This window comes from Hypanus sabinus, chromosome 3 (genome assembly GCF_030144855.1).
Source record: "Hypanus sabinus isolate sHypSab1 chromosome 3, sHypSab1.hap1, whole genome shotgun sequence".
NCBI lineage: Eukaryota > Metazoa > Chordata > Chondrichthyes > Myliobatiformes > Dasyatidae > Hypanus > Hypanus sabinus.
Genome location: NC_082708.1, coordinates 108,431,906 through 108,444,543, shown reverse-complemented (window position 1 = coordinate 108,444,543; position 12,638 = coordinate 108,431,906). Strand labels below are relative to the sequence as shown.

Genomic DNA, 12,638 nt, shown 5'->3' with positions numbered 1-12,638 from the left:
AATACAACTACAGTTATGAAGATCCCTGCTGCACCTGATAATCCTGTGATCTCTGTCTCAGAGGCCGATGTTTGGCTGTCTTTCAGGAGGGTGAACCCTTGTAAGGCAGAAGGTCCAGATGGAATACTGGTGAGGCTCTGAAAACCTGTGCCAAGCAACTGGCGGGGATATTCAAGGACATTTTCAACCTCTCACTTCTATGGGTGGAAGCTTCCCTTTGCTTCAAAAAGGCAGCAATTATACGAGTGCCTAAGAAGAATAACGTGAGCTGCCTTAATAACAATTACCCGGTAGCACTCACATCTATAGTGATGAGATGCCTTGAGAAGTTGGTCATGACTAGACTGAATTCCTGCCTCAGCAAGGTCTTGGAGCTGTTGCATTTTGCCTATCGCTACAATAGGTCAACAGCAAATGCAATTTCAATGGCTCTTCATGTGGCCTTAGACCACCTGGACCATACAAACACCTACGTCAGGATGCTGTTCATCGACTATAGCTCAGCATTTAATACCATCATTCCCACAATCCTGATTGAGAAGTTGCAGAACCTGGGCCTCTTTACCTCCCTCTGTAATTGGATCCTCGATTTCCTAACTGGAAGACCAAAGTCTGTGCAAATTGGTGATAACATCTCCTCCTCGATGACGATCAACACTGGTGGACCTCGGGTGTGTGCTTAGCCCACTGCTCTACTTTCTCCATACCCATGACTGTGTGACTAGGCATAGCTCAAATACCATTTATAAATCAGCGGACGATCCAACCATTGTTGGTAGAATCTCAGGTGGTGCCAAGACGGTATACAGGAGTGAGATGTGCCAATTGCTGAAGAGCTGATTTTGGACTTCGGGAAGGGTAAGACGAAGGAGCACATACCAATCCTCATAGGGGAATGAGAAGTGGAGAGAGTGAGCAGCTTCAAGTTCCTGGGTGTCAAGATCTCTGAGGATCTAATCTGGTCCCAACATATCGATGTAGTTATAAGGAAGGTGAGACAGTAGCTATACTTCATAATTAAGGACCTCCAGCACCCAGGGCTTGCTAACATCAGGTTGGAGGTACAGAAGCCTGAAGGCACACACTCAGTGATTCAGGAACAGCTTCTTCCCCTCTGCCATCTGATTCCTAATTGGACATTGAACCCTTGGACCCTCAGGTTTTTTTTATATATATAGTATTTCTGTTTTTTGCATGATTTTTAACCAATTCAGTATGTGTATACTGTGTAAAGTATACTGATTGAAATTTATTTATTTATTTTCTTCTATATTATGTATTGCATTGCACTAATGCTGCTAAGTGAACAAATTTTATGTAACATGCCAGTGATAATAAAACTGATTCTGATTTTAATTACTAGCCTATTTCTAATTAACATAATATTTTTTATTTGAAACATCTGAGTAATTTGAACATTAGTGTTGGTTTCTTAACTTATCTTGAGACAGACTAAGAATTGATAGTAGTTGCTCAAAATGCAGGACTTGTAATAATTGTTGCACTGTTTAATTTTGATGTAAATAAATGTAAAATTCCATGTAGGAACAAAACTTTGTACATGATAGAATGAAGGTTGAGCTGTAGACTGTGTTGAAAAGGGAATAAATTGTGCTATTAGCTCTTGATACACAAGGAATTCTGAGTTAATAACTAATTTCTGGAGTGGGTAGCCATTTGTTTACGATCCTCATAATGAAAGAAAAATGAGAACAAATAGATTTAAAGTGATGTCAGGAAGTGCTAGAGGGGAGAAGAGAGAAAACGATTTAACTCAGAGGGTGGTGAAGTGAAGGCAGAAATCCTTGTTAGATTAAAAATTTACTTAAATGTGCACTTGAAGAGCTGTGGCCTGCAGTTGAATGACAGATACTCACAAGCACGTGAAATCTGTGCGACAGCAGATCTTTCTGTCAAAAAAGCAAGTCTTGTTGCATGTGAGTTTCATTTGGGCTGATAAAAAGTGAGGCTTAAGCAGAATAGCCATTCTAGGCGTGGCCATAGTATGACTAGACAGAGTTAGAGTGGGGAACTGAGGCTTTGGCTCAAGTCCTTGGTGAGAAGAAGCGGATGCCATGGTGGCAGAAGCCATTTTGGATAGGCCAGTGTAGGAGTGTGAGACTCTAGCTCGAGAGGCTTCAGCGAGAGGCACAGTTGAGTAGTAGGTAAGAACAGATCAGATTTTTCACAGCCGTTAACTTAAAACAATACCAAATCAGAAATAATTAAATAAAGTAGGGACGTAGGATCAGGTTATGTGTTGTAGCTGAATGATATGGGAGCTGGTGGGCCCCATTATGGTGTTATATTCTGGATTTGGGGTGTACAGCAAAACATTAACTTCAGCCATCAATCTTCAGACCTGAATATGGACTGTAGATTAAATTTAAAATGTAGCTCTGGACAATGGGTTCCTAAGAGCAATGAACCACAGTTAATTGGAAGACCAGACAATGCTGATTTAAAATTCATTTGGGGGTCTGTAGTCTGGGTGTGAAGAAGGTGTGTAAGTTATACGTAATTCCAAGGAAAGCATCGTAGATTCATTGTAAACATAGAATTGTCCTTCGATCTTTAGCATATAGAATGTCATATAATGCTAGGTTGAGCAGGCCTCTTCCTTTGAAAGGGTCTTAATATGGAGTCTGCTGTGTTCATTTTGTTGAATAAAGAGACTGCTTATCTACCAGCTACTGTAGTCCTGACGAAGGGTCATGGTCCGAAACGTTGACTGCTCATTTCGACGGATGTTGCCCAACCTGCTGAGTTCATCCAGCTTGTTTGTACCTGCTTCTTATCTGCCAGCTACTTCTCTCCGGTAACTTTGATGCAACAACAGTGGTTCCTGATGACTACATCTGCAGCAACTGTTGGCTGCTCAAGGAACTCTGGCTCAAAGTTGATGACCTGGAATCTGAGCTTCAAACACTGATGCATCAGAGGGGCATAACTAGGGCTGTGAGTAGTGCTTTAAACTAAATAAGTAGGGACAGGGGTAGGTTCAACAGTTTGCAAAAATATGGATAAAATAAAAAGGAAGGAAAGTGCAGGAGAGGTTACTGTAGTCTCCAGAATAAAGGGTAAACAAAATGTTTGTAAAGGAATAAGAATTTAATTTCAGGCAAGATGGAAACAAAATTGAGAAGACTGGTGAATAGAAGACTGAATATGAATGCATGTAGTATATGAAATAGGGTAAGTGATCTTGTAGTGCTGTTAAAAAATGACATGATGTATGATGTGGGCATCTCAAAATTATTGTTGACAGAAGATCACAGCTGGGAACTTAACATCCAAGGATACACGTTGTATCAAAAGATGGGATGGTTTTGTTGATTTAAAAAAAATCAAATTCTGAGAAAGAAGTGACATAGGATCAGAAGGTAGAGTTATGAAACTGCAAGGGTAAAAAGACTGATGGGAGTTATAGACCTTTAAACAGTAACCAGGATGTGGGGTAAAAATTACAGCAGGAGATTAAGAAAAGGCACGTAAAAAGGGCAATGTCTTGGAGTTTTCAATATGCAGGTAGATTGGGAAAATCAGATTGGTGCTGGATCCCAAGAGATGGAATTTGGAAAATGCCAACAAAATGGATTTTTAGTGGAGTTTATGGTTGAGCGCTATACCTGTTGAAGTTTAGAAAAATTGGTGTGTGGGGGGGGGGGGGGCGGGGTTCTTATTGAAATCTAGCGAATATTGAAATGCCAAGACAAAGTGGACTTGGAAAGGATATTTCCAACTATGGAAGAGTCTAGGACCAGAGGGCACAGCCTCAGTGTAGAAGAGTGTCCCTTTAGAACTGAGATGTGGAGGAATTTCTTTAACCAGAGAGAGGTGAATCCAGAACTAATTGCTGTGAAAGCTAAATCATTGGGTATATTTAAAGCAGTGGTTGATAGATTCTTGGTTAGTCAGGGCGTCAAAGGTTATGGGGTGAAGGCAGGAGAATGGGGCTGAGATGGAAAATAAATCAATCATGATCGAATGGCAGAGACTCAATGAATTAGTAGAATAGACTAATTCTGCTCCAAACTTTATATATTGACCATTGACATAACATTTCTATGGATCTCCAAGGAATAAAGATTAATATTTTCTCACACATATGACTGCTGTATTGTGTTAGATTTAGTTTGGATTTTTCTGCCATCGGGAAAATTAGAAACCTGACTGGGCAGATTAGAACATAGAACATAGAATAGTAAAGCACAGTACAGGCCCTTTGGCCCACATTGTTGTGCCGACCCTTAAACCCTGGTTCCCATATATCCCCCCACCTTAAATTCTTCCATATACCTGTCTAGTAGTCTCTTAAATTTCACTAGTGTATCTGCCTCCACCACTGACTCAAGCAGTGCATTCCATGCACCAACCACTCTCTGAGTGAAAAACCTTACTCTAATATCCCCCTTGAACTTCCCACCCCTTACCTTAAAGCCATGTCCTCTTGTATTGAGCAGTGGTGCACTGGGGAAGAGGTGCTGGCTGTCCACTCTGTCTGTTCCTCTTAATATCTTGTATACCTCTATCATGTCTCCTCTCATCCTCCTTCTCTCCAAAGAGTAAAGCCTTAGCTCCCTTTATCTCTGATCATAATCCATACTCTCTAAACCAGGCAGCATCCTGGTAAATCTCTGTACCCTTTCCAATGCTTCCACATCCTTCCTATAGTGGGGTGACCAGAACTGGACACAGTACTCCAAGTGTGGCCTAACCAGAATTTTATAGAGCTGCATCATTATCTCACGACTCTTAAACTCTATCCCTTGACTTATGAGAGCTACCACCCCATAAGCTTTCTTAACTACCCTATCTACCTGTGAGGCAACTTTCAGGGATCTATGGACATGTACCCCCAGATCCCTCTGCTCCTCCACACTAAAAAGTATCCTGCCATTTACTTTGTACTCTGCCTTGGAGTTTGTCCTTCCAAAGTGTACCACCTCACACATCTCTGGGTTGAACTCCATCTGCCACTTCTCAGCCCACTTCTGCATCCTATCAATGTCCCTCCGCAATCTTCGACAATCCTCTACACTATCTACAACACCACCAACCTTTGTGTCGTTTGCAAACTTGCCAACCCACCCTTCCACCCCCACATCCAGGTCATTAATAAAAATCACAAAAAGTAGAGGTCCCAGAACCAATCCTTGTGGGACACCACTAGTCACAACCCTCCAATCTGAATGTACTTCCTTCACCACGACCCTCTTCTTTCTGCAGGCAAGCCAATTCTGAATCCACCTGGCCAAACCTCCCTGGATCCCATGCCTTCTGACTTTCTAAATAAGCCTACCATGTGAACCTTATCAAATGCCTTACTTAAATCCGTTGCACTACCCTCATCTATATGCCTGATCACCTCCTCAAAGAACTCTAACAGGTTTGGTAGAAACAATTTGCCCTTCACAAAGCCATGCTGACTGTCCCTGATCAGACCAGGATTCTCTAAATGCCCATAGATCCTATCTCTAAGAATCTTTTCCAACAACTTTCCCACCACAGACGTAAGGCTGACTGGTCTGTAATTGCTCGGACTATCCCTACTACCTTTTTTGAACAAGGGGACAACATTCGCCTCCCTCCCTTCCTCCGGTACTATTACCACAGACAACGAGGACATAAAGGTCCTAGCCAGAAGCAGATGTTATGAAAATAAGGAACTCAGGTTTGGGTAATGCCGTTCATGAATTTAGGGAGGGAAAAGAAATTTAGATTTGATACTAGGTTTCAAGGACATAGGGGCAGAAGATGTGGATATTTAGCAGCAATATAATGATGATGTTCATTTTATGAAGTGAATTTGGTAACTGACAGTTTAATATACAATGCCAGCTTCCAAGCAAGGAAATTGAGTGGTTACTAATTTGATTGAGCAAGCAGAATATATATCTTGTGTATGAAATGTAAAGGATGGACAGTAGAAATTTGTTAAGAAATTAATGGAATAGAGAAGAGTCTAAGAATAGAGGATTGGCTAAGGAGATAACATGTGGAAATCTGCAGATGCTGGAAATTCAAGCAACACACACAAAATGCTGGTGGAACGCAACAGGCCAGGCAGCATCTATAGGGAGAAGCACTGTCGACATTTTGGGCCGAGACCCTTCGTCAGGACTAACTGAAAGGAAAGATAGTAAGAGGTGTGAAAGTAGGAGGGGGAGGGGAAAATGTGAAATGATAGGAGATGACCGGAGGAGATGGGGTGGAACTAAGTTCCAGAAAGGTGATTGGCAAAAGGGATACAGAGCTGGAGAAGGGAAAGGATCATGGGACGGGAGGCCTAGGGAGAAAGAAAGGGGGAGGGGAGCACCAGAGGGAGATGGAGAACAGGCAGAGTGATGGGCAAAAAAGAGGGAAAAAAAAGGGAGGGGGGGAAAAACTAAATATATCAGGAATGTGGTAAGGAGGGGATAAGATGGGATGAATACAATGGATTCTGATTAAGTAGGCCTTGGTTAATCAGGGTAGCTGCTTATTTGGGACAGCTCTTAAAGAACAAAAACTAATCGAGAAAATAAAGACATGAGAAAATCTGCAGATGCTAGAAATCGAAAGCAACACAGACAAAATGTTAGAAAAGCTTAGCAGCCCTGGCATACGTAAAGGGTACAGTGTACCACGCAAAGCAAATTGTATTCTTAACAGGAAATGTTCTAACGTAAGTGACTAATTTGATTTATCTGTAACATTTTTACTTACAATATTGACCTGTACAGCACAGGAATTCACAACCCATAATCAGTTGCATGTGTTTGTGTTCAAAAAGCAGTGATTTTTGTCACTGATAGTTGGTAAAAACTAGCAGTAAGACAATTCAGAACTGTTTTGCTCATTGCAGTTTCAAACATTCAGACTTGGAGATATCAGAAATTGCTGGGAGTGAAAATGAAACAATTTCACTACTTCAACAAGTTAGTGAACAAGTTATATGAAAAATTTGAAGGTATCGACAATCATCTTGAATGTTACAACAATGAAGATTTGGAAGATGTTATCATTGAAAGCATGTTATGATGGCTGTTCATTATCTGCACTAGGTGTTTACGCAGATTTTGTTAATTTGCTGTCAATTAAAAGAACACAGCATATGCCATTGAATTCCTCTGACAATAACTATTAGGAATTAATATGCAGTTTTATAAGACTAGTGGTATTAGTAGTGTTCTAATTTGTTCTGTATTTCATTTAAATACATAATTTATTAACCAAACAGTAGTTTATCTTTTTTATACCTTTTTTTTTTACAATTTTCATCAAACTTTGGTTAATTGAGTCAGCTATTTAATTGGGCCAAAATATACTAAGTATTGAGGCGTCCCAATTAACTGGAAACCACTGTTAATGCTGTATAACTTGGAAACGTTATTCAGGAGTTCCTAGCACATTGTTTGAGTGTAAAGGAAGGAGGGTAAAGATAGAGGCTAAGGTAAGAAAGGAAATGAGTTTTGCGTGCAATTTATGTATCTAGTGAGTGTTGACAGATTTAACTATATTCACAACCCATAATGTTCTTGTCATTTGCAGGTAATGAAACGGCTGATAGTTTTGTGAAAGATGGAGAGTCGAGAATCCAACCAGCCTTAAGACTAAGAAGTCCTCTTGTAACTTTGCCTGCAACAAACAAAAGCACCAGTCAGGCTCTTCCATCAAATTTTTTTTCAAGTGTAATTGAACCCCACACTCAGTGCTCAGCTATTTATACAGTGAATAGTCGGGTTTTATGTGACTCTTCAGAAAAGTACATGAACAATAATTGTAATATTTCTGAAAGCACTGATCCTTACATCAATAAATATTCAAAACCAATAGACCTTCATTCAGCTTTACAAAGTGGATCCAACAAGTGGCTGAAATATCAAATTTCAACACCAACCAATCCAGCATCCCTGAATGATGATGACCACAGTGAAGAAAATCATATGTTTAAGCAAGGGAATGAAAAAGCACCAGCAATTCAGGAAAATATAAAAGAGTCACTTTCTGTTCAGCTAATAAAAGACGAACTGCTCAAACAGAATGGAAGTATATTGGCAGAAAATAAAACCTGTTCTGCAACAAGCATTAGTTCCATATGTAAAGGGTACAGTGTACCACGCAAAGCAAGTTGTATTCTTAACAGGAAATGTTCTAACGTAAGTGAATAATTTGATTTATCTGTAACATTTTTACCTACAATATTGACCTGTACATCACAGGAATAGGCCTTTTGGTACACTGCGTTTGTGGTGATAACAAGATAAGCTTATCCCTTCTGTCTGTACATAGTCCATATTACTCCATTCCTTGTGATGGAAGGGTGTTGATCATTGTCTTCTATTGCTCAATCATTTCAGCATTCCATCTACCAATTCAGTGTGGACAACACCCACTGTTTTATCATCAACGGTCACCTTGGTCTGCTCTTCAAAAAATACATGGATGTTCCTGCTCTATTCCTGCCATGTCTGTCTCAATAATATGGGATAAATCCCACCAGGCCTTGGGAATTTACCCAATATTTCAAGAGACCCAACACCAATTTCTTCTAGATCTCAAAATGCCTTAGCTTATTAGAATACATAATACTGAACTCGCTCTCTTCCATGTCCTTCTTAGTGAATACCAATTCATTTAATACTTTGCCAACATTCTCTGACTCCAAACGGAAGTTCTCTTTTTTTTTATCATTGATCAATTCTGTTCTCTCCTTTGGTTCCCTCTTGTTTTTAATGCATGCTCAAAAAAAATCTTGAGAGTTATTCTTCAGTGTACTATATACGACTTCCACATCCTGTAATGACCTGTCAGATAGTTTTGTTCGTATTTATATCTGTTTGACTTTGCACTGTTTATTTCTCTGACTAGCTTTCCATTAATCCCTCTTTCTCCAAAGTTCCAGCAGTTTTTCTGTATCTTCTGCTCAATATTTTCTCTGTTCTGGAATTAATCTAACCAATCATTCTTTTTTGATTTGCATCTTACATTTTATAAACACAAGATTTTATGTGAAATGTCATTCATCATAATTGTGGGACTTTTAGCCAATAAATAAGTTATGTATAAAAGATGGATATTTTTTAATGTGAATTATTTAACAAACCAAGCATGAAAATAATTGGACATTATAGTCAAATTTAGGAACAATTCTCCACTGGAGAGCTTGAGTACACACAATATCAACATTCAGGAACAAAAGCAACAGCTTGTATCTGGGCAAGAGCAGGGTCCAGGAACAGGAAGGCCATGATATATAAAAGCAAGACCTGAGCTTGAAAGTGTACCAAAAAATCTTAATAAGCTGGAGTTCAGGCCCTTGTCTTGGCTCTGTTGCTCATAACTATTAAAGCTAATCCTCCACCTTCGTGCTACTCAACCTAACTCCATTTCCCTTGATTCCTTTAAAATTAATGCATCTTTGTCAGGAATATTTTAAGCTCCCCATACATCTCTTGAGATGGTTTACAGCCACCTTGGTACAGAAATTTCTTTTTATTTTTGTCTTGAATGACTTCCCCTTAGTTGCAGTCTGAACCGTAATTCTAAGTACCCCAGCCAGGAGAAATATCAACTTAACATCCACAGTGCTAAGCCCTTTAAGACTTTGACATGTTTCATTGTGGTTACCTCTCATTCTTCTCAGCTTATGATAGTATAATCCAGACTGTTAAATCTGTTCCCATATGACATATCTGCTACCCCAGGAATCAACCTTGTGAACTTTTGCTGCTGTCATATTGTGCGTACATTCATCTTTACATTGGAAGGCCAACCAGTTTATTAATTACATTGCACTCTTAACAGAACCCTATATATAATTGCAGTGGGACATTTCCACTGTTGTATTTAAATCCCTCTTGTCAAAAAGCCTGATGTACAGTTTACCTTCTATTTGCTTGTTTTACCTGTATGTTAACTTTCAGTGGTTGATGTAGGACATGCAGGTCTTTCAGAACACTGACATCTTTCAGTCTCTCACTATTTGAAAAATATTTTTAAATTTTTTATGACCACACACTTTTCATATTTTATTCCATCCACTGTAACCTTCCCTAGTCACACCTTCAAGTACCTCTGCATTCTCCTCGTAGCTTATACTGCTATCTAGCTTTGTATCATCAGCAAATTGGAACATTTTCCACTCAATCCCCAGAGATCCAGCAGTGATCTCAGTGGCATCCCATTATTACAGCCTTCCAACCAGGCAGTAACCCATCCACTGTTTCTGTTTTTAATCCATTATCCAATTCTCAATCTAGCTAGTATATTACCTCATACAATGTACTTTTTAAAGTGATCTTTTGTCTGGTATCTGATTGAGGGCCTTATGAAAATCAAAATGCCTGTTATCTATTCTGCTTATTAGCCTCAGAAACAACAAAGGTTAATTGGTAATTTCTCTTGTAAATCCTGACTGTGCCCAGTCCTATTATTGTTTGTGGAGTAGCACTCCACTAACTGCTTAAGCCCTGTTTGAGCATGCAAAATTGTAAGACAACTGGGGACACCAACTTGTGCAAGAGGGAGGTGTCTTTCATCAGAGGGTGATTTGAAGTTGAAGTGGAGAGACAATAAAACAAAGGGCCTAGATGAGTTCTTAGCTATTGTGGCCTTATTTTTGATGTCAAGAGGAGCACTGTGAGCAGACAAGTTGTTGTTTAATGGCAGCAAATTGGAAGTTCATGTGGGCATTCAGTCTCATTAACTTCCAGGACCAACAGATGAATTGGCTAATTTTGCAGCTGCTGATCTTAATTGCCTGGGTATCAAAATATCAGTGGTAATTTTACAAAACAAAAAGTGACAAGAATGTTCTTTCATTTGTAACAACCCTGGCATCTGGTCTGCCATAGGGCATCAACAAGGTTCCAGCTTCGGGAGTAAAACTTGTGAGAATGCCAAAAGTAGGATTGAGATTTTATTCCAATGGCTTTAACTTTGATGATCAGCTGAAATCATCATACATACTTTTCAATTGTATGTCATTCCATCTTTTTATCGTCTAGGGATTTCCGACTTTAATTATATATCTTGCTCAAAGGCAATTCTTCATTCATTTATATAGATTTGTCAGCCAGTCGTTGATTCCAGTTTATCCAAATCAGCACTCTTCCATTTGAGCTGGGTCTTCTCTATTGATTACCTTTATCCTTGAGTAATCCATGGATATTTTGATAGCTATTTAAAAAAACTGTAGTTTCATCATTATTCCTTGTATTTTTGCCCTTCTTTACTTGCTTCACTTGTTTCCAAAAACCAAAACCAGTAAAGCTTCCTTCCTCATTTGGCCAGGAACATGCTTGTCAGGAAAGTTCCTCTTAACACACAAAAAAATTCTCCCTCTTTGTACTGTAAGGGTATCTGAGACCGTGCCATGCTGTTAATCAGATTCATTCTGAAACCATACAAATTTTCTGATACCAACTACTCCAATTGTTTATGCATTATTTTTCCTTTACATTCTTATATCCATCTCATCCACCAAATTAGTTTAAGCTTATAATATTAAACATGGATTATAATTGTACATGAAGTTAGGTGTTTAATACACCCATCACCATAATAATTCAATTGGTGGATTGGCTTTCTCTACTGTCAGGATTTATGATTATGGTAATGGCTTTTAGGTGATTATTAAGTTGTTGTGAGTTAATATTTCTCATGATCTTTTTTCCTTTATTTTGATTATCATTAAAGTAATAAACAAAATTGGAATGCAAGCATATTGAAAAGGGTATTCTAGGAATTTCAGGAAACAGTAATTTTATTCTGATTGTTGTCTCTACTTTTTTTTTGATACAGATCACCTCACTTTCTGAGTTGCACTTCCCCAAACCTGATGTAGCACAAGGAGTGAAGACTCTTAAGAGACAAGTAACTATTCCAGCTACCTTCCTCAATGCTGCACATTATAAAGACGTTTTCATAGCAGTAATAACAGGTATGTATTTTTGTAGAATAAGGAAATACAAGGACGTAAAACTAGGATGGAAATATGGAGATAGAAAAGTCCTATGATCAAACTGAATAGAAAATCAGGCTTGAAAACCTTTTTCTTAGATTTCATTTCTCATGACATTAAATTGCATGCAAAACTCCCAATATAGTCACAAATGGTTGGTTGTGGATTGGTTAGTATCATTGTAGCCAAGTACTATCATTTGGTTTACAAGTCCTGTAATTACCAAACCCAACAGTGATAATCTTTAATTATAAATCAAATCTAATTCATGAGTCTCTAAGTGTTGTTTTTAAATAAATTTGGACTATCACTAGCAAGGACCAATTGTTAACTGGTTTAATTTTAGAATAATTAACAGCTAGGATATTTCAATTCAGTTAAATAGATTAATTCTGGAATGAAATACAGGTACAGTGACACAAAGCCACCAAATTGTTCACTGTTGTTCTTCAAAAAAGGACATCTGCCATTCTATTTGATATTTTAATACAGTTCTAGACCCACAGTGATCTGATATTTAACTTCCTTATTAAATGCAAAGCAATCCAGTTCATAGCAGTTAAACAAATAAAAAAGGGTCAATTAACGGCTTTTGTATTTGGCCTCAGCAACCAAAAGAAGATGAAAATTCTGGACAGCAATCATGATCACGATTGGGAATCCATTTGTAAATGATGTTCTGCTTTCAGGA

General features: G+C 38.6%; 1 protein-coding gene across 1 annotated transcript in view; it reads left to right on the top strand.

Annotated features, from left to right (window-relative positions):
* LOC132391564 (protein ZGRF1-like) overlaps positions 1 to 12,638 on the top strand; it is a 93,889-nt gene that overhangs the window by 27,269 nt on the left and 53,982 nt on the right. The window contains exons 15-16 of the mRNA XM_059964922.1: positions 7,534 to 8,141; positions 11,788 to 11,926. Coding sequence (XP_059820905.1) covers positions 7,534 to 8,141; positions 11,788 to 11,926 — 747 coding nt within the window. The remainder of the gene's footprint in view (positions 1 to 7,533; positions 8,142 to 11,787; positions 11,927 to 12,638) is intronic.